Raw genomic sequence first — 22,510 nt, 5'->3', positions numbered from 1 at the left:
TTGCCCCACCCCATGCCTTTTTTCCAGGATGCACATTGAAAACTTGGCAGTAATTTTGATGCCATATTATCCTGTTTGACACTGTGAAGCTGCTTTGACACAATAGTGATTGTAAAAGCGCTATATAAATAAAGTTGATTGATTGATTGAGTATAGTGTTGGCGCCAATATGGAACGCCAAAAGGGCCAAAATATGCATTAGAATATTCCACTCTCACTACCCTCGATGGTGGGGCAGCAGTGCTACTGGCAGGCCGCCTCTGCCCTGAATGCGATGGCCACCCTGCAAGTCTACGGAAGGCCAAAGCACTCAGGGTAGTTCTGAGCCGAGGTTGAGCTGTGTCAGTGACTGACCATGTTTCACAGACGATGTCCACCTTGGTGGTCCAAAGAACGCTTTCTCGCTTTCTCCCCCAGCCCAATGGTGGAACCAAGAAAAATGTTGCACTGCACAGTCAGACCCCAATTCGGGCCGCTATGCCGTCTTGTTGGATCCCTGCATTTCACCTCACTGCCCCACCGTGTGTACGTACTGTAGTGACGTTGATCCTGCTGGTATGGTCACTGGGAGCCTGACTAGCCTTCCGACCCCCACCGTGTGTATGTCTGTGGTGCCGTTAATCCTGCTGGTACGGTCACTGGGAGCCTGACTAGCCTTCCGACCCCCACCGTGTGTATGTCTGTGGTGCCGTTGATCCTGCTGGTACGGTCACTGGGAGCCTGACTAGCCTTCCGACCCCCACCGTGTGTACGTCTGTGGTGCCGTTGATCCTGCTGGTACGGTCACTGGGAGCATGACTAGCCTTCCGAGCCCATCTCGCTGGCTCATCCACGCCATCCCACTCAGCTATGCGATTCTGATCGCCCAGCATCCCTCCAAGTTCAGGGGCATCCACTTTACTTCTGTGTGGGCAGAGATGATAGTTCTTCTGTCGAAGGAATCGACAGAGCCGGTCCCCCCAGCTGATACGAAGACTGGCTTCTACAGTCCATATTTCATTGTACCCAAAAAGGCGGTGGTTTACAGCCAATTTTGGACCTGCGAGTCTTGAATTGGTCCCCGCACAGGCTGGCGTTCAAGATGTTGATGCATAAATGCATCTATGGGTGCATCTGTCCACAAGGTTGGTTTGCAGTGATCGACCTGAAGAACTCGTATTTTTATGTCTCGATTCTCCATCGACACAGACCATTCCTATGCTTTGCATTTGAAGGAAGGACATATAAGTATCAGTATCCTGCCCTTCGGGCTGTCCCTATTGCCCCTTGTTTTCACAAAAGTCGCAGAGGCCGCTTTCATTGCTCCCATGAGAGAGCACGGTGTTCGCATCCTCAACTATCTCAAACACGGGCTCATACTAGACCAGTCTAGGGAGCAGTTGGGCTTTCAGGTCAACTGGAAAAAGAGCAAACTCTCCTCCTTGCACAGGATCTCTTTTCTCAGTATGGAGTTGGATTCAGTCAACCTAACAGAGCGCCTCACATAGGAACGTGTTCAGTCGGTGTTGAACTGCTTAAATTTGTTCAAACGCAGGACAGCAGTAAAACTTAAACCTTTTCAGAAGCTCCTAGGTCATATGGCATCCACAGTAACGCAGCTTGGATTGCTTCATATGAGGCCACTTTAGCACTGGCTTCACGACTGAGTCCCAAGATCAGAGCGGCATGTACCGGGTTCCCATTACCCTGCACTGTTGCCAAACTTTCAGCCCGTGGTCGGATTTCTATGGACAGAAGTTCCCCAAGAACAAGTGTCCAGGAATGCTGTGGTTTTCTTCTTCTTCTTGGTTGTGATTGATTCAGCCAAACAGAAATTATTTTCTTCTCGTCTCCCAAGTTTCAGATTCTGCTCTTTTCATTCTCCCCAAAAGGAGTCATTGGAACTCGACTGGTTCATCAATTTCCTAAGGTGTTGTGTGCATGGCTCAGAACATCATTGTGGTCAGGGCTTGACATTAACTTTTTTGCTCACCAGCCACTATGGCTAGTGGTTTTCCAAAGTTACTAGCCAGTCAGCATTTTCACTGGCCACAATTTTGCTGTTTGGAAATTACATTGTATATGTTTAAAGTTGACTTTGGCATGCTTAAATTACTTGATTTTGAGTCATTTTACTTGATTTTGAAGATTTAAAACAAACTTTCAAATACAGAGTGACCCCCCAAATCAAGACTACATTGTATATCAGCTGGGATGTGCAGGTGGGCAAGGGGTGGGCAATATGATAGGCTAATATGAGAAATGTAATATGATACGAGTTATTTTAGTTAGGCTATATATATAAAAAAACAAATAAGCAAATTACAAAAACAATAGTAAATAAAAAATAAAATAAAAATTCAGATACTAATATATATTTACTTAATATGTATACATTTATTTAATATCTGTAGTTGTTTGATTAACATTAATTACAGACAGGTATTTAATTGGGCTGTTGAATGCATGGATGTAATATTCGGACACATATTCAGTTATTACCCACCTGTTTACGTAGGCTAAGTTACACTTAAGCCATAACCGACTGTATTCGTGTGCGTGCATTTGACTATTCAGCAAGAAGAATTGAGCAAGAAGAACTGATCGCGCGTGTGACAAAGCGCACGAGAGACCGTGGAGATCCACTTTTGCGACACGAGTAAAGCATGATGTTGTGACGCTTTCCCTCATTTCTGCGTTCAAATCGGTTCAAATGCAGCGCTGCCTTCCCGGAATGCTATGCAGGCGCGTTAAAGTCGCTTGACGTCACCCATAGGAATAAAGTGGAGCGCGGCGACAAAAGTGTTGCACGGACAAGTGGATCTGCACCTAGAGAGAGAGCGCTTTTGTTGTGTGTCATTCAGCGCGATTTCGCCTATCTGCAAGTTAATCGATTAAGAATTGTAGTTGAATTGTAGCTAATTTTGTGATACGACGGTCTTGGCATTTCATTTGGCTGTAAATTATATTCAACCTGCCAAAGTGGCTAGTGTGAGTGGCTGCCGTACCCGCCACAGCTGAAATCTACCCGCATTTGGTGGGCTGGCGGGTGTTAATGTCAAGCCCTGATTGTGGGTCAATAAAGGAACAGCACGATCCCAGGTTGCAGGGGTTTGTCACATTTTTTTATGTCAGCAGAGAACATGAAGAAATGGATATGCGGTCTATCAAGGCCTTTGGGCAGTAAAAACTTGCCATGTGCTCCTTACCTCATAGAAGGGTTTCTGCCACCAAAACAAATGACACCAAAAAAGTAAGGTCGAGAAATTAAGACATAAATACTTGATCTTGGCTAGGTTAATGCTTTCTGCTGGGTTCCTTTCATTTCCAAAAGTTGCACAATGTACTCTATTCTGGACTTCAGGACATTGAAGTCCAGAACAGGACATTTCCATGCAGAATGATCACTCAGAATTACATTTAGAAGAATTCACGAATAACTCGTTAAGCAGAGCATTAGGATTTCAGAGTTCCCATAATATCAGCTACTAATGCAGCTTCTCGATCAAGTCAAGAGGGTTATATGCATAATCCACACAATGTTTTTTTGGGTTCGTTTTTAAACATACAAAGCCTTAGTGGTTTTAAAAAACAAAAATAGGATACTCATTGAAATTAATATAAAAAAATACTGACCTGTGACAGAAGCTCCCCTCTCTCTGCCATTACGACATTCTGTTTAAGTTCATCTGGCAAGTCATGCATTAAAAAGCGCCCTCCTGGGTAAGCTTCACCTCTGATAAAATAAAAAAATCAATAAACATAGCTTCTCCAAAAAATCTAGTCATATCCTTCCATAAGACATCTCTTTCAATAAGCATGCGCACGCACAAATTTGTGCATAAAATTGCTAGCCTGTGTATGACCTTTTGCTTGTTTTTGACTACGATTGTGGATTACTCTTTCAATAAAGCTGAGTTTGGATACCGCAACCTTTTGTCTCAGAGCAGTTCCGTTACAGGAGAGTGTGTGCAGAAAGCCCTTATATGGAGATGGTTTATGTGTGTTTTATGGAAATGACTAACTTTGTGCACACGGTCGCTCATTTAGAATAATCCAAATTTACAAACATCAGAACGAGGTTAGTGCCGTTAGAATGAGAGCACGACCCATATATAGGCCTAAAACCATTTACATGCAAACAAGTCAAGCCAAGTATAAGAAAACGTATTAGTGTTGTCAAAAGTACAGGCAAAAAATATTGGAGCAATATAAAGGACTTTCTCAGATAAAAAATGCAAAGAGTTTGAAGTTATCATCATCTACAGTGCATAATATCATCCAAAGATTCAGAGAGTCTGGAACAATCTCTGTGCTTAAGGGTCAAGGCCAGAAAACCATACTGGATGCCCGTGATCTTCGGGCCCTTAGACGGCAATGCATCACATACAGTAATGTTACTGTAATGGAAATCACAACATGGGCTCAGAAATACTTCCAGAACTTGTCGGATACTTGTCGGTGAACACAATCCACCGTGCCATTCGCCATTGCCGGCTAAAACTCTATAGGTCAAAAAAGAAACCCAGGGTATATACAGCAATCCTTAAGTTAAATTTACTACTTTTTAGTACCTTTTTTACTACCTTTAGAATATTTTTTAAAACCATCACGACACTGAACTGCAAGTGTTAATCAGCGACCTTTCTATTATTTACACAGATTTTGACATACAAAAAAGAATAGATTTAGAATCGACACCAGGAGGAAATCTGTTATAGGTTATCATTCAGACACAGTAAGATAGATCTCAACATTCACAAAGGTTGGTGAAGGAGAAGCATTACTGCACACACATCTGATTTACATTAATAATTGGTAATTCAGCGATTAAATTATTTAGTGTTTTTTTCCCAACAACAAAACCTGAGCCAAATATTACATTTCTATAACTGTGATAAGTTGTTGAATTTAACAAAATACTAAAAACTAGTGCTGTCAATTGATTAAAAACTTTAATTAGATTAATCAAACATTTTTTCTGTGATTAATTGCAATAAAAAAAGTTTTTGTACGTTTTTAATACATTTTTAATATCATAATTTCACAGTTAATCAAATTAATGTAGAAACAACATAAAGACAGTATATTTTAAATACTTGTTTAAATGGCATCTTTTTATGAATGAAGGCCAGTATTACTGATATCGATACAGTTACTGATTTTTTTTTTTTACATTTATTATTAGGCTTCAAAAATATAACAGTTTTTAATTTAAGTAAACTTAAAACAATGCTAACATAAACCCATAATAAATGTCATGTTTACTCCTGCCCTTCCTGTCTTAACACTTACAGAAATTTAATAAAGTTATCAAAGTTATATGCAGTCTGCACTGCATAAACTATAAATTAAAGAGTTAATCCTTATTAAAGCTACAAAAGTTATTTAGTCAAGCCCAGCGAGTCATTTTCTCTGTTCCCTTTGTTTTTTAACTTTACTGACAGGAAGCTTTATTGGCTGCTGTCCCTTTAAGAGCAGACAGACACGCGGATCTCACTGTTTACTGTCTATGGATCGCGCCTCATTCTCTCACAACTCTTTGTTCATTTTAGACTATATATATATATATATATATATATATATATATATATATATACATCGTTTAAGATTGCTCTTATGAGGACAGTCGTTGAAGATATGCCTTGAAGCAAGTCTAAAATAAAACGTAAGCCAGCCACGTCTGTTGAGCGCGCAGTGTTCAGAGATGATGCCGAACGGCCGCTGAATATCACGTCAGCATCAAACATACGCCGAGCCGGAGATGAAAGATCTTTGATTATGTGCCCTGATATGCTAAAGCCCATATCTAAACGAACTAACGCGAACGCAGATAGAATTTCAATCAGAATAGGACACCTGATAGTCTGAAAAAATAATACCTAATTTGGAAAAAAATAATACCTCTGAGACGACATTTAACACTTTTAATGGCCTTAAATTTGACAATTTTGATTTATCACTTTTTAATACTTTTTAAAACCCCGCGGACACCCTGAAACCATATCTAAAAATGATCCAGAAGCAAAGGTATATTCTTTAGGCCAAGGCTAATTTAAAATGGACTGTGACAAAGTAGAAAAGTGTTCTGTGGTCAGACGAATCAAAATGTGAAGTTCATTTTGGAAAACTGGGACGCCATGTCATCTGGACTAAAGAGGACAAGGACAACCCAACTTGTTATCAGCGCTCAGTTCAGAAGCCTGCATCTCTGATGGTATGGGGTTGCATGAGCGCATGTGGCATGGGCAGCTTACACATTTTTTATATATTATGTTTGTTTGTAAATTGACTGTGTAAAGCACTTTGGTCAACTCTGGCTGTTGTTAAGTTGTGCTATATAAATAAAGAAAATGAAAAGAGCTGGAAAGGCACCATCAATGCTGAAAGGTATATATCCAAGTTCTAGAACAACATATGCTCCCATCCAGACATTGTCTCTTAGGGAAGACCTTGCATTTTCCAATATGACAATGCCAGGTCACATCGATTACAACATTATGGCTGCGTAGAAGAAGGATCCTAAAATGGCCAGCCTGCAGTCCAGATCTTTCACCCATAAAAAACATTTGGTGCATCATAAAGAGGAAGATGCGACAAAGAAGACTAAGAGAGATGAGCAACTAGAAGCCTGTATTAGACAAGAATGGGACAACATTCTAGTAGAGCATACCAGCACGCTGTCACAGGCTGGAGAATCCCTTATTTGTTGATTCATTGCATTTCGGGTTTAGATTCCAAGGGCTCGCAAAGCCCAACGTCCCGGGGCTGTGTGTTTTCCAGACGGGCTACCAAAACATAAACCTGTCGGCAGGCCAGTGAATCTTAAATAGCGAAATAACATTCATTTCTTGATCTATGTTATGTTTGAAGAGTATGCACAAGCGTGTGTGGGTGTGATTCGCGCTCATATCCACCAATCGGCCGGGCCAAGTAATAATAATAATAAAAAAAGAAACAATCAATCATGAGTGGATCAGAGATAAATCATTGTGTTTGTTTGATAAATAGGTTTTGAGAGCCCCATCAGAGAATTATTCCGGTTGCTGCTTTCAAAGCAATTGCTCATGTGAACTGTCAGGGGCATAGGTATTACAGGGGAGCTGAAGCTCATTAAATATGCAAATCTTATCCAATTCTAGCCATGGGCATTTACTTCCAAGTCTCCAGTGTGGCACGCCCATCAAAACCCAGCGTTCAGAAGACAGCCTCAAAACCAGTATAGAAAATAGCCTAATACTTATTAGTTATGTTTTTGAATGTACAAGCCATGTGAATGTCATAAGTTGACCTCCGACAACGGTATAAAAAAAATCATATAAAATAAAACATATTTTGTTTTATACATTGCAATTTGCAAACAACAAAAGTAAGGCGTTGGTCATTTGAAGAATGACTGGTAGTGCTCCGTGACGGCTCGTTGGCCTCCGTAATGTTGGTCGCAATTACTCAACTAACTGCACAATCATGTGTCTGGGGAGTATTTTATCATCAAAGTGCATCCTCTGGGTCCTCCAAAAGTATCTCCACCAACAAATGTCGAAAATTGCTTTTTGTACTGTGATTTTCACCTTGGATATCAATAAGGTTTAAAGTTAGGACACCAGTGGGGTTGTCCTAAAGTTAAGACAGCTTTTAGCACTTAAGAAATGTCATTCTGTAATAGCTTTTTTCCTTAATGAGGTCATATCTGAAATTGCAATGGTTACCAAACAGAAAAGATAGGATTCTAAAGTTAAGATGTTTCTGTAGTACGCCCCCTGGTGTTCATACAAATATGTAAATCCTTAGTCGGGGACACCCCTAGTGTGACGTTTGGTTTTAAGTTGTTTTGGATTGTTAATAAAGAATGTTTATTTTTGTCTCACTGCTCAAAATAAATGCTAGCAATGGTACGCATTCTTGAGATACCATCCGTCACTTTGTTTTGTAATGATATAAACAGTGCTGCAATGGTTTTGCAGTCATTAGACATATTTCAAATCGTCTGTTTCCAGGGGTCTTACACCAGCCGTTTTTGAGATGAATTGGAATGCTAACAGATAAACATAATGCTAACCTCCTTAGTCATAACTAATGCTGCACATACAAATATCACAAAGGAAGACAAAACAAGATAAACATACTGATATTTGGACCAAAGGAGACTCATATAGTTCAAAACTCTGATCTGTAGGGAAGCTTTGAGGTCATGTTGCTCCATGAAGTGACGCATTTCTGCAAAAAGACTCTGGAAATCCACCCTAAGCACACACACAAAAAAATCAAGATGTGCATGAATTGAGCTAAATTATTGAATCTTACTATCAGAAAATGTTTGCAGTTTGCAGTGAGAACCAGAGAGAGAAGTTTACTGCTGTACAAAAGCAAACATCAACAATGGTGCTGAGAAAAATGGATTCAAAGTTTTTTGGTTAATCAGTTTTCACACCCCATTTTCTCAGAATTTCAGCATAGTGATCCAAAATGTCTTTCACAGGATAGACCATAGTCCAGTTTCAGTCGTTCAATAAATTTTGATAAAATGTTTAACTTTGTTCTGCCCTTGTTCAACAGTACACTTTTCTATGCTAAGTGAACTTTTGTTTCACAAAGAACTAGATCAAAATGATTATCTATAATCAAAACCATTTACCTATTAGCATTTTCACCAGATATTGTGGCAGACATCTGGCTAACAATATAGTTAAAAATCAGCAAGCCAATAAGACCAATAACTGCTGCCAGAAGTTGTTCGATCAAAGAGCTGGGAACATTGTCGCCATATCCTGAAAAATAAAAATTCTGTCAATGCTTTAGTCAACTATGGTTTCATCTTTACTGTTTCATAATAATGTAAGCACCATTTGTCTTGGTGACTAGAACTATTAAAAATAATTAAAAATTCTAATTTTGGCTATTTCATATTAATATATGTTATTATGAATATGTTACATACTTAAAACAAAACATTAATTGAGATAATGTTAAGAAAAATATATTCTAAATCATAATTTATAGAGTACTCTCTGTCAAGAATTTACTGTCATAAACTTTCAACCTATGAAAAAAATACAAAAATATAGCTGCAAGCAGCAACTTACGGGATCCAAGCGTTTTAAAACCTTTATGCCATCTAGGCTGTTATGTGATTTTACTGATTGAAAAAACTCTGTATACGCTAGGTAATGCAGGACGTTAGGTTTAAGCACCCTCTTATGAAAGCCTCTTAAAATGCTCTGTACAACGTAGAGATAAGGTACAGTTTGCCTTACAAGTTCAACACTTATTAGCCTAGAAATCTAGACGCACCCTAGCAGCAGCAAATTTAATCTGCCTGCAAGTGTCGTCTAGGAACTCTCAATACCCTTCTGAGCTGTTTTCCTCTCGACCTGGACGAGCCAATCACATTGTGTATAGAGTCGGCGGGCGGGGCCATAATGACGACGGCCGAGTTGCGTTTGCGTGCTTCTAGTAAACACAGAAACTGGCGAACAGCGGTCTTTCGAATCAGCTCTGACCGCGACTCTGGAAGACTTGAGTTAAGCTTTTCTCTGAGAAAAGAACAAAGAGCGGCACTGAAGTCATTCTTAAAAAGGGAAGATGTGTTCTGAGTTTTGTCGACCGGATACGGCGAATGTTTAATCTGTCAACAAACTCTGCTTCACCTTCGTTGCTCTGGTCGGTTGTGGCGCTATCCTATCGCGTGCAGAGGGAGTTTGAAAGACGACCGTTTATCCCGCCCCTCGGATTGAGCCGTCAATGGGGAGTTTCCAGACCAAACATCTTGATGTGGGTCTGGATTGTCAGGCTAAACACTTATATGTTTTAAATTTGATTGTTTTTATAAGCTACAAAATATTTGGAAGACTTACAGGCCTAATATTCTAAATATTCTGGAGTAGCCACAGTACATGAGTTAATAATGTAATTAAACATTTTTCATTTTATAATGTTCTCGCTTTGATAATTCACATGTATAATTGGATTTATTTATTACAGTAAAAGCAAAAGTAAAGTTTTATTATAATTAATATTAGTAATTTTTATTTTAACCCGGTTAGATTTTGATGGATTTGTTTTTTCTTTCAAACGTTGAGTTTAAAGCAATTCAGTAGAATGGCACACACACAGAAAGACACCTACATATATGTACTTACCAACACTTGTCATGGTCGTAATTGTCCAATATGCTACAACAATATAATGATCGAATTTGGACTGATCCGGTTTGAGTCCAGCATTCCATGCCCATGATTCCTCGTTACACCTTAAAAATAAATAAAAGGCTTGAAAAAACACACAAAAAACCCCCAGATTTTCTAGAAAATAATTCTACAAATAGATTTTTTTTCTAGACTAGCACTCTAATAAAACACTTACATTTCTTCATCGCACGCTACCACGTACAATAAGCCAGAACAAAAATGCACATAGAAAATCAAGATGAAGAGGCATTTCACCATTCTTTGTTCATATACGTTCTTATAGATGTCACGTTCATTTCGGCAGAAATGCTTATAAACCTGAAACCACAAAACAATTGCAATGAAGAAGCATCAGGATATCAACTCAACTACCTAACTGAACCCCATGTAATCCATACTCTAGTTCTACTATCCCAACCACAAAGATAAACTCAACTTCTAGGCTCTGTAATTATAATTTTCATTATTAGTATTACAACATTATGAGAACAAATAAAAATAAAATACCTTGTGAATCAGAACCAGTTTTACTAGGCCTAAAATTCTCAAGTGTTCTGTCCCGCCGAAAGCAAAATAAATAAATTCCAAGGGTAAAACTGCAAGGGCATCATAAAACAAGTCCCAAGACCTTCGATACACTTGAAATATTACTGCTAAATCTGTTACGAGTCCTGGAGAACAAAAAAGAAGGAAGTTTTAGGCATCAAACAATTACATTGCATTAAGATTTCATTTTCCTATATAACATTATAAAATCTGTTCCCTTTCAGTCGGTCACGTTCGACGTACGTCAGAACTGAACCGACGAATTGGGATCTGACCTCAGAGACCTATTCACTTCGAGTGTATAAAAACGAGCCAATCGGAGATTGGCATGTGATCCACACATTCCACGCTCCGCCCCGCAGCGCGGGTATAAATAGGAAGTGGAATGGTAGATCAAATGCTTTCAACTTCGGAGCCGAACAGTTCATTGCTGTTTCCACGAAGAGTGTTTAGAGACTGAGTCTTGGAGAAAAGGAAGGAACTGCCAGTGCGGGTGTTATAGCGCTTCTCAGCGAGAGACCGACCATCGTTGCAATCGTTTGCATTCATTAAAGAGCAAAAGAGCTTTTCCATTGTTGGTTCGCTGGGTGTTTTCCCCTTTGAGTGTCACACGCAGGCTTGCACTGTGGACTGCGTGCTGACCGCGGTCATCTCCATTGTGCTTCAGCACAACTAAAAGAGCAGTTTTCCATCCTAAAAGAGCAACACGGTTTGACCCTGCGTCTTTTTCAAGATGTCATTCAAACCGTGCATTCCTGGAATGCAACTGTTTCCTGTCCTCATTGACGGCCACGATCGCAGGTGAAATTGCGATCGTGGGTGATTCATGTTCTCGCAGAAGAACATGGTCACGTCGGCACGTTGTTCGTCTCACCCTTTCTCATAAAAGTGTGCCGTCGAGCGGCCGGCTGACAGTCGGTTGTCACAGCAACCGACGCGCGTCAGTCGGTGCTCTAGATGCGCGGCCGAGACTATGAAACCTCAGATGGGGTCGAGTCCCTTCGCCTATCCCCCGATCTAGTTCATATTCTGGTGTTACTGGAAAAGGACTACTTTGGCTGATAAGTGCTGGTGGCCTGAGGATTACAGTGGGAATTCCCCGCCGGGTAAACCCCTTCGGGCCCCCACTCCTCTATTGCATCAAAAGCATGCTGAGACTCTGTTCGTGGGTGGTACGGATTCTCTCATGAGAACATGACCACGTCAGGGCATTGTTCGCCTTGCCTTCTTCATTGAGGCTTGAGCGTTCAGTGCGCTGTGTGCCGTTCTGACGGCCACGTTCACTGTCTCACATGCCTGCTTGTAGTGAGAGATGGAATCGCTGGTCCTGGAAGAGAAAAGGTCTTAGCGTTTCATTTTTTGCTCTGGCAGAGGACAGATGTCAATTGCTGCATCGGAGAGAGGGAAATATGGAGGGTCAAAAGGGCCAAAAATGAGAAAAAAAAAAAAAAAGTATCATGGTTTTCCCTCTCTCACTGCCCTCTGCCCTGCACGCACGAGGGTAGTCTCAGCCCAGGGGTTGTGCAGGAACTGCGTGCGATGTTGGACCTCGCCCTAGGGGCGATGAAAATCACTGCACGCTCCCTGGGTCAGGCGATGTCCACACTAGTGGTCCAGGAACAGGGGGCTAACCCGGCAGATATGCGTAAGGAAGGCCTGTCTGCCGGGCTGGCCTCCTCGGCGACGCCATCGAGAACTTTGCCCAGCAGTTCTTGGTGGCCTAGAAGCAGACAGAGGCGTTGCACCAGGGTGCCGACGACGAGCTGCTCGGTCGTCGGTCGCGGTGCCTCTGCCGGCTTGTCGCCGAGGGCATCCCCTCCTGCGTCCGCCTCCACCCTGCTAGAGCCGAGCAGCAGCCTCCACTGGAGGAGCAGGGTGCCGGGCGCGAGGGAGGCGCCCAACCCGTCCAGGGCCCCGCTAACCGGCAGGCAAGGGCAAGGGGACGCGGCCCTGAGACAGACAGGCTGGGGAGAACCGGAGCTGCTCGGGGGGAGGTGATATTCGTACCCCCCCCCCCCCCCCCCGGGGGGCCCTGACTGGTTAACGTTCTGCCACTGGCTCTCCGGAGTCCAGCGGTAACAACATATTCAGAGCAGTTCCTCTCTCTCTGGGCCTCAGAGGGCCAGGTTGGAAGTGTGCGACGCCCCCGGGCCTTGCTACTTCTTTCCTCCCCTCCCTCGCCAGGGGGCAGTAGTGTGGGCATCGAGACCGCCCCTGGGCCTTCTCACCCACACTCTGCCCCAACCTGGAGTACTCGGACAATACTCCGGGCCGCCTTCGGGCCTCCCGAGTAGGGTCTGAGTGCCCCACCTCCCTGCCTTCGGGCAGTAGGCAGCAGGGTGGGCTTGAGGACGCCTCTGGCCTTCTCACCCACTCTCTGCCCCTTCCGGGAACATTCAGATAACACTCTGGGCCGCCCACGGGCCTCCCGAGTCGGGTCTGATTCTCCCACCTCTCTGCCTCCGGGCAGCGAGCAGCCGAGTGAGCTTGAGGACGCCTCCGGGCCTTCTCACCCACTCCCTGCCCGCACCAGGAGTGCTCGCGCGACACTCCGGGCCTCCCGAGTCGAGCCAGGGCACTCCATTGCGCTGCCCCACCCCGGGCATGACTGTGGTGCTGTTGGTCCCGCGCGGGCGGTCCCTGGGAGTGTGGCTACAGCTCCCTCGACCGTCCCGTTGGCTCATCAGTACCATCAGACTCGGCTACGCGATTCAGTTCGCTCGCCGGCCACCCAAGTACAAAGGCGTCCTCTTCACCTCAGTGCGAAGCAGCGACGCTCGAGTCTTGCGGTCAGAGATCGAGGTCCTACTGGCGAAGGACGCGATCGAGCCGGTTCCTCCAGCCGAGATGAAGACAGGGTTCTACAGTCCCTACTTCATTGTGCCCAAGAAGGGGGTGGGCTACGGCCAATCCTGGACCTGCGCGTCCTGAATCGGGCCCTGCTCAAGCTCCCGTTCTGGATGTTACGCAGAAACGCATTTTTCAATGCATCCGTCCCCGGGATTGGTTCGCAGCGTTCGACCTGAAGGACGCGTACTTCATGTCTCGATTTTTCCTCGACACAGACCGTTCTTATGTTCTACGTCCGAGGCACGGGCATACCAGTACAAGGTCCTGCCCTTCGGGCTGTCCCTGTCGCCTTGCGTCTTTACTAAGATTGCGGTTCACTCCGAGAACGTGGCGTTCGCATTCTCAACTTTCTCGCCCAGTCTCGGGAGCAGTTGTGCGAACACAGGGACATGGTGCTCAGTCACCTCAGCCTGTTGGGCCTTCGGGTCAACCGAGAGAAGAGCAAGCTCTGTCCTACTCAGAGTATCTCTTACCTCGGTATGGAGCTGGATTCGGTCAACCAGACTGCGCGCCTCACGGAGGAGCGAGTCAGGTCGGTGTTGAACTGCTTGAATATGTTCAAAGGCAGAACAGCGGTCCCACTGAAACTTTTTCAGAGGCTCCTGGGGCATATGGCATCCGTAGCCGCGGTCACGCCGCTCGGATTGCTTCATATGAGACCGCTCCAACACTGGCTTCATGGCCGAGTCCCGAGGTGGGCGTGGCAGAGCGGCCAGTACCGGGTCCCAGGGACTCCTTACTGCCGCCAAACCTTCAGCCCGTTGTCCAACGCTTCGTTTCTCCGGGCCGGGGTGCCCCTAGAACAAGTGTCCAGGCTAGGGATGGCTCGATACCACAATTTTGGCTTCGGTACGGTACCACAATCTAATACCGAAGTACCGATATTAAATCGATACCACACGGTCTGATATTAGCGCGGGTATATTGCACGCGAATGAGAACAATTATGCAAGTTTTGAGTTTATAAAGTGGAAAATTACCACAAATGTTTATTAGTAAATTAATCAGCGAAGCTTATCACATCAAATCAGTCATTTGAAAACTTTCTTGTGAGAAATAATTTCAGCAAAAATCTCTCAAAATTAGCTAATTGCTTCTGGTTTCAAAAGACATCGCACTACACTAAAGCAATCTGCATAATCCGATTCAACATTTCACGCTCGTCTCAGGATGGAGAACGGAAATCATTTGAACACACAAGCGATTTTATAGCATTTCGTAATAACAGTTACAGGAGACATGAGCTTATAACAACGACACACACACACACACACACACACACACACACACACACGCCTGTCACTTAGTCACGCTCGCACATTACACATTAAGTTTCCTTAAACAGTCAAATACACAGAATTATGTACAAATGTCCGTCTTTAGTGAGTATTCACATAAACACAGTCGGCGGTGTCTAACGCGAATGTAAACAGTGCAATAGTATGCGTGCAAATATAATGAGATCTAAATGTCATTGGTTGAAACGAACGCTGGAGATTGTGATATTTGATCTTATGTTAGGCTGTGTGTTTGCGTTGATCAGTGTTAAAAAAACAAAAATGTCTAAATGAGATGGTTTGAATGATCCACTGACCTGTCGATCTCTTAAGAAGTCCTAAAGTCAGGATCGTGACAGATGCTTCTTGGCTAGGTTTGATGGTTCTTCATCAGTTTTATAAGCAAAGTCATTACAAATGTCACTTCTACTCCTCTCTTTATTCATTCGTTTTGGGCATCTTGAGTGAGTTTCGACTGCTTTATCCATTTTGTCCGTCTATGTTGTTGTCACATTTGCCGGTTGTTTCGGGTCAGTTGGGGTAGCGCGCTGCCATCTAGTGGTGAACTTCGGAAAAGCAGCATATACCGAAATGTGCCAAATCATGATATCGTACCGTTTTAAATAAAATATATACCGGTATTTTTCCAGTACCGGTATATCGCGCATCCCTAGTCCAGGCATGCTGTGCTGTTCACGGATGCCTCATCCACGGGTTGGGGGGCCACCTACAACGGGCATACAGTTGCGGGTCTGTGGACGGAACCGCAATTGCATTGGCATATCAATTGCCTCGAGTTGCTAGCAGTACACTTGGCACTACGCCGCCTCAAGGGGCCGCTACGCGGCAAGCATGTACTGGTCCGTACGGACAGCATGGCGGCCGTTGCGTACATCAACCGTCAGGGTGGTCTACGCTCCCGTCGCATGCTCCAACTCGCCTGTCACCTGCTCCTGTGGAGTCAGAAGCATCTGAGGTCGCTTCGGGCCATGCATGTCCCTGGTGCGCTGAACCAGACAGCCGACGAGCTCTCTCGGCAGTCAGCACCTCCGGGAGAATGGCGACTCCACCCCCGGGCGGTCCAGCTGATATGGGACCAGTTCGGAGCCGCACAGGTAGACCTGTTTGCCTCTCCAGACTCGACCCATTGCCAGTGGTACTATTCCCTGACCGGGGGTACCCTCGGCACAGATGCACTGGCGCACAGCTGGCCCCGGGACCTACGCAAATATGCGTTTCCCCCAGTGAGCCTTCTTGCACAAGTTCTGTGCAAAGTCAGGGAGGACGAGGAGCAGGTCTTGCTAGTTGCGCCGTACTGGCCCAACCGGACCTGGTTCCCAGAACTTACTCTCCTCGCGACAGCCCCTCCTTGGCCCATTCCCCTGAGGAAGGACCTTCTTTCTCAGGGATGGGGCACTCTATGGCACCCGCGTCCAGACCTCTGGAATCTTCATGTCTGGTCCCTGGACGGGACGCGGAGGTTCTAGATGGACTACCACAAGCAGTCGTAGATACCATCTCTTCAGCTAGAGCCCCCTCTATGAGGCGCCTCTATGTACTGAAGTGAAACCTGTTCGTTGAGTGGTGCTCTTCGCGCCGGGAAGACCCCCGAAGGTGTTCGATTGGTGTCGTGCTTTCCTTCCTGCAAGACGGGTTGGAGCGAAGGCTGTCTCCCTCCACCCTCAAAGTGTACGTCGCCGCAATAGCGCCGTATCACGACGCAGTCGAAGGTAAGTCCGTGGGAAGGCACGACCTAATTGTCAGGTTCCTCAGAGGTGCGAGGAGACTAAATCCTCTTCGTCCATCCTCGATACCCTCTTCGGACTTAGCTCTAGTGCTCAGGGCACTTCAGAGCCCTCCCTTCGAGCCTTTGGAGTCTATTGAGATTAAAATCCTGTCAATGAAGACAGTGCTCTTGACTGCATTGGCCTCTATCAAGAGGGTAGGGGACCTGCACGCACTTTCAGTGAATCGTGCCTAGAGTTCGGGCCTGGTAACTCTCACGTTGTCCTGAGACCCAGGCCCGGATACGTGCCCAAGGTTCCTACCACTCCCTTCCGGGACCAGGTGGTGAACCTGCAAGCGCTGCCTTCGGAGGAGGCAGACCCAGCCCTGGCTTTGTTGTGTCCGGTCCGCGCTCTTCGCGCTTACATTGACCGGACCCAAAGCTTTCGGACCTCAGAGCAACTCTTCGTCTGTTACAGAGGCCAGCAGAAGGGAAAGGCTGTCTCCAAGCAGAGGTTAGCCCACTGGATAGTGGATGCTATAGTCTTGGCTTACCAGTCCCAAGACGTGCCTTGCACGTTTGGGTTGCGAGCTCACTCCACTAGGAGTGTAGCATCCTCCTGGGCGCTGGCTCAAGGCGCCTCGCTGACAGACATTTGTAGAGCTGCGGGCTGGGCGACACCTAACACATTCGCTAGATTTTATAGCCTCCGTGTAGAGCCGGTATCTTCCCGCATCCTCGCCCCTGGTGGCCAGGAGCGCTAAGTGCCCGTTGTAAGTGTCGGCTTGCAACGCCACTCCCGCCCTCTGGGCCGGATACGTGCGTTATTGTCTCCAGTTGTGTTCCCCGGGAAACCGGCTAACCCTGTCGAGCTCCTGTCACCCCATGCGGTGTCAGATGTTGCGGACCGTCTGACGCTAGGCCTGCACCCATATGCTTGTGGAACATGGTTGTAGGCTGGGTTCCATATGTAGCGGTTGAACCTCCTGCGTACATCGGACGTTCATCTCTGCTTTGAGTGCAGGTTTCAGTGAGTGAGAGTAATAATGTAAATATTTTATTCATGCCATGTATGTACATTCAAATACATACTCAAAACGGCATGCATCACACTATAGACGATGAATCGGCACAAAATAAACCCATAACACATGTGAGGTGTGACGGTCGGTCACGGGTCTGTCAGAGACGATCAGCTTGATGAAACCGTGTGAACTGTGCACCGTAACTGAGGCGGGCGCCGGGCGTACACAGTACACACGAGGTTTCGCATTAAACAGAGACTGGAGACTTAAAACAGACTCAATGTTGCTGCTAGCTTCAGATAGAAAACATTATTTGTGTGCAAATGATTTGTTGAAAAGCAGAGAACAGCAACCCTTTCAACAGAAACAACCAGAGAGGGAGAGAGCTCGTGTGCGTGTCTGTGTGTGTAAAAAAGGCACTGTATGGTTGCAGCAACTGACCTATAGCATAATAATACTCATAGATCTAGCCTATGTGAAATGGTTGTGCATGATTTGGCAATAGGGGCTCACTCCACTAGGATTGCTGGTGAACAGTCACTCCACAGCCAAAATCGAGCCGACCCTCGAATTTTTTGATTTTGTATGTTTAAAAAATATCGTGAGATCGGGAGGTGCAAGAAACGTGCTCGGCTCATCTTGTTTTTCCACTCACATGCTGCGATCCTCGACCATATGAGCATCCATGATGTCCACGCGAGAGAAATAAATCGTCTGCAAGCTCGTATGACAGCAAAAACAGCACCGGGTAATGTTACACCCCGCGCCCGGCTTTAATGTTTAATGTGGACGGCGAGTGTGACTTAAGCCAGATGGTCTGAACTTATTATTAGTTTCTGTTATTTGGTATCAATACTCCTAGATGTCCAAAACCAGCTTTGCGTTTGCCTGATACATGATAATTATCTGCAAAGTATTGTAATCTGAGCACAGTGTTAGCGTATAATGTTATGAGCCAACTCTCTCACCTGCTCTGTTTTCCACTGTTTCTCCTCACACAACAACTCCATTCATCTCCTCTAATCGTTGTTCTGTCTAATCCTGGTCTGTCCCTTATTGTGTGTCATAATTTTATGTCTGTGCTCTGCCATATGAGTATTAATAAACATTTATAATTTCCTCAGTGTCCGAACTGTCATTGCGATCCATTGTTTTCCTATCGTTGAAAGTCACCGCACTCCCTCTCGTTATGTCACTTCCGGTTTGTGCATTTTTAGATGCGGAAGTAAAATTCTCTCACAAAAACGACTCAAAAAGCCTTATTATCTTATTTACAAGTATATTTTAAAGAAAATCTAGGTCCTACATTATTTTTCTAAACACTGACTCACTGGAGTCTCTAACCTGCAATATGCTCTTTAAATGTGACACTCTGAGCGCTGTTGAGCAGAAACACCTCTGGCCATTGTGCTCACGTGTTCATCAAACATGTCTGTAATTGGCTACAATGATCAACACTTAAAAACATGTAAATATACATCAATGATGCTTTTCACAGAGCACTTACACAGATACACACAGGAGCATTTTAAAGCAGGCATCTATAACTGTAACGGTCCGGTTATCGACACCTGCTTATGCTTCCAAACGCTCTCCTGCTTTCAAACACTGCCGTGTGCTTTCAAACGCTGTCGTGCGTTGTTCATTGTAGCCAATCACAGACATATCTGATGAGCGCTTGAGCACAATGGCCAATCAGAGGTGTTTTCAAATCTGCTCAAAAAAGTGTGACATTTTTTAAATTTCAGTAAAAGTCACTTTTACACCACTAGAACTAAATAAGCAATGGGTCCAGTTGAGACCAATTGATAGTGTTGATGTAGTGTTTACAGAACATCTGTTATTAAACTAAATTGTAAATAAACAATTTACTAAGATATTTTAAATGAGCCTTCATTACAAAAATGAACAATTCGTGCTGCCGAGTCTGTAGCCATTTTTAAAAAACATCTTAAGACACATCTTTTCCAATTGCACTTTTCCTATTGCACTTGACCAATACAGAATAGCACTTACTGATCATATCTACGTATCTCATCCGGATTTGTGCCTTCAGGCGGGTATGTTACAGAGTTATCATAGCTACCAAAATCCAGTGTTCTGTATTTTGCGTACGTGAGTTTTTGCTGTCGATGGCTATTGCTGCGCGTTTAGCTAGAATGCCATACAAAACCAACCCATTGGGCCACTGAATCCGCATTAACGACAACAGTTGGGGCATCAGCCTTAGTCCTAATGGGTTGTTATCTTAGCTATCCAAATCCAGTGTTCTGTATTTTCCGTACGTGAGTATTTGTTGTAGCTGGCTATAAAAAAAAAAAAAAAAAAGTTGTGTACTGTGCTAATTAATTGAGATTTCTTACAGCTCTTACAGGTTGTTGGCTTTGTTTGTTTCGTTGCTTCTATTGCTCTACCCTTTTTTGTAAGTCGCTTTGGATAAAAGCGTCTGCTAAATGATTAAATGTAAATGTAAAATGTAAACATGCACATTACCATCTTCTGTAAACACGCCAGTGCGAAGATTCACCAGTATGTCAAATGCAGCAAAAATGTTAGTCAGGCCATCAACTGCAAGGTAATGGGCAGCCCAGCCTTCAGTGAAAAGCCCTTAACAACACAGACAAAAAATGACATCTGATATTAGACAAAACATTTCAAACCTTTAAAAGCCTAGGCAGCTTAAATGCACCACAGTAGTAATTAAAATATTTTCATTTTACCATCTTGATGAAGTGTGTTCTATATTTTGTTTGTATAACTACGTTTTTTTAGGTGGCTTTCTTAAGTGAAATATAATGATGTAAACCTAAAAAGATCAACGCTCCACATCAAACAGAAACATACCCTGTAGGTCTGGAGTTTTGGTGAAAAAAAACACCCATGTCTTCAGGAAAATTGAAATGATGATGCACCAGAAATAAACGGCCTTCCATCCCTTTACAAAAGCACTATCAGGGTGGAAAGTTCTCTACCAAAAAAACCCCAAATGAAATGGTTATGGACATAAACAAATATATTAAATGGCATAATTCATATATATATATATATATATATATATATATATATATATATATATATATATAAGGGCAAAATGATTTTAACATAAAAGTTTGTGTTTGTATATGTGTGTTTAAAAATGCATTCACAGGGCTCAAGGACTGCAGATATTGTGCATAATTTTAATAATTCCTGCAAGTCTCGCGCTTATAATGAGGAATTATCATGCAAACATTCATTCACTTAGAATGTAGGTTGTATATGTAAATTAATCCACACAGATTTTAAAATTAAATGAGTCATTTTAAAACTTTCTGCAGGCAGTTTGAAACTATTCGCTTGCTCTTATAAGAGTTTTTTTTTCTGCGCGTATACAGTACATAAAGCTTCATTACAAACAGCTCACGAGGAACAAAACAGTTTTTTCATGGATTATAGCTCTTTAACGGTTAAAATTATGAAAAATTAAATTTTTAACACAAAAATTATGTCTATTATTGGCGAGTACAAGCACGGTCGGTTAAATAAACATAAACAGTAACATAAGAATTTAAATGCATGTGTAGGAGTTAATGTACATCTTCCGTGCACTAGCTTTTAAAGCGACAGCCCAATATGTGTGTCATTAATCAGGGCTCAACACTAAGGAATTTTTCACTGGCCACACCACAAAAAAATAACATTATATTACATAAAAATAAAATAGCCTAGTTATAGTGTTAGTTGTTTTTGATCCATGTGACCTTAATAAATAAGTTTATGACTCTAAAAACTGCCTAATAATCACCTAATATATACAGTATACACATATATTATATAAACACAAACTTTTGTGTCAGGTGCGATTAATCACAATTAATCGATTTGACAGCCCTAAAATAAATCCACCAAACTTACATAGACTGACCGGTTCGAACCATATCCCAAGGATGCATTAAAAATCCTCTGATCCCTTGTCTATAAGAAAAGTGTTGCAGTCATTTAGGACATCTGTACAAATATTGTGACAATCAATTATTTTCAAAGGGTTTTTACCTAAAACAAAACTTGGATCAATTTCGAAAATAGCCAAAAGCAGTCACTGACAATGTTTGCATGCACACTCATAATGTGATTATAATGATATGTAGGATATATTGTAATTAAATGTCACCTTATGTACACAATACCTCTATCAAATGAATGAGATTAATCATAGTAAAATATGTGGCGTATGTATATTTTAAATCACACTAAACAGGCATGTAAACACTTACATACGCATCACATCTACTCCACTCTGATCAAAGTGCGCATGTGCTACTGACGTACACAGATGATGTTGTCATGCGAAGATTCGTAAAGATACTGGTAAAGAAGGCATTGCATCTTTGGGTTTATGTTGACAACATTAATATAAAGCGGTATAATGATTAAAAACATTGAAAAGAAGACATTCACGGAGCATCAAGGGAAAAAAATTCAAGACGTCCACAGAAAATGTGTTTGCATTTGATGAAGTAGAGTAAAACAGTGGCCAGTAACTGTGTGAGTTCATTGTGAAGAAATAAAAAATAAAAAAAACAATTCTTAGCGAATAATCAGAATAATGAAAATTGCATGTAAACTAGAGTGAAGAGGTTGGCTCATGTCATGTAAATATGTTAATTCGCGGTCACTAAAATTTCTTTGGATGATGCAAAGATCGTGAAATGACGTTACCCTCTGCAAACTCTTTTTTTATAAACATGAATTGGTAACACTTTACAACAAGGTTTTCATTAGTTAACTACATTATTTAACATTAACTAATAATGAACTTCTACAACATTTATTATTCTTAGTTAATATTAATTTTTAACATTTATAAATACATTAAAATCAAAAGCTGAATTTGGTAACATTAGTTAATGCACTGTGAACTAACATGAACAAACAATTAAC

General features: G+C 43.0%; 1 protein-coding gene across 2 annotated transcripts in view; it reads right to left on the bottom strand.

Annotated features, from left to right (window-relative positions):
• Positions 1-22,510, bottom strand: part of cngk (cyclic nucleotide-gated potassium channel) — a 126,927-nt gene that overhangs the window by 53,688 nt on the left and 50,729 nt on the right. For both annotated transcript variants that reach the window (XM_067424724.1, XM_067424725.1), the window contains 9 exons: positions 21,485-21,544; positions 20,435-20,558; positions 20,084-20,197; positions 10,674-10,837; positions 10,342-10,484; positions 10,119-10,228; positions 8,615-8,747; positions 8,106-8,222; positions 3,616-3,715 (listed from right to left, as the gene is read on the bottom strand). In XM_067424724.1, the coding sequence (XP_067280825.1) occupies positions 3,616-3,715; positions 8,106-8,222; positions 8,615-8,747; positions 10,119-10,228; positions 10,342-10,484; positions 10,674-10,837; positions 20,084-20,197; positions 20,435-20,558; positions 21,485-21,544 (1,065 nt within the window). The remainder of the gene's footprint in view (positions 1-3,615; positions 3,716-8,105; positions 8,223-8,614; positions 8,748-10,118; positions 10,229-10,341; positions 10,485-10,673; positions 10,838-20,083; positions 20,198-20,434; positions 20,559-21,484; positions 21,545-22,510) is intronic.

The sequence above is a fragment of the Pseudorasbora parva genome, chromosome 18, assembly GCF_024679245.1.
Source record: "Pseudorasbora parva isolate DD20220531a chromosome 18, ASM2467924v1, whole genome shotgun sequence".
Classification (NCBI taxonomy): Eukaryota; Metazoa; Chordata; class Actinopteri; order Cypriniformes; family Gobionidae; genus Pseudorasbora; species Pseudorasbora parva.
This window is presented reverse-complemented; position numbering and strand designations above follow the sequence as displayed.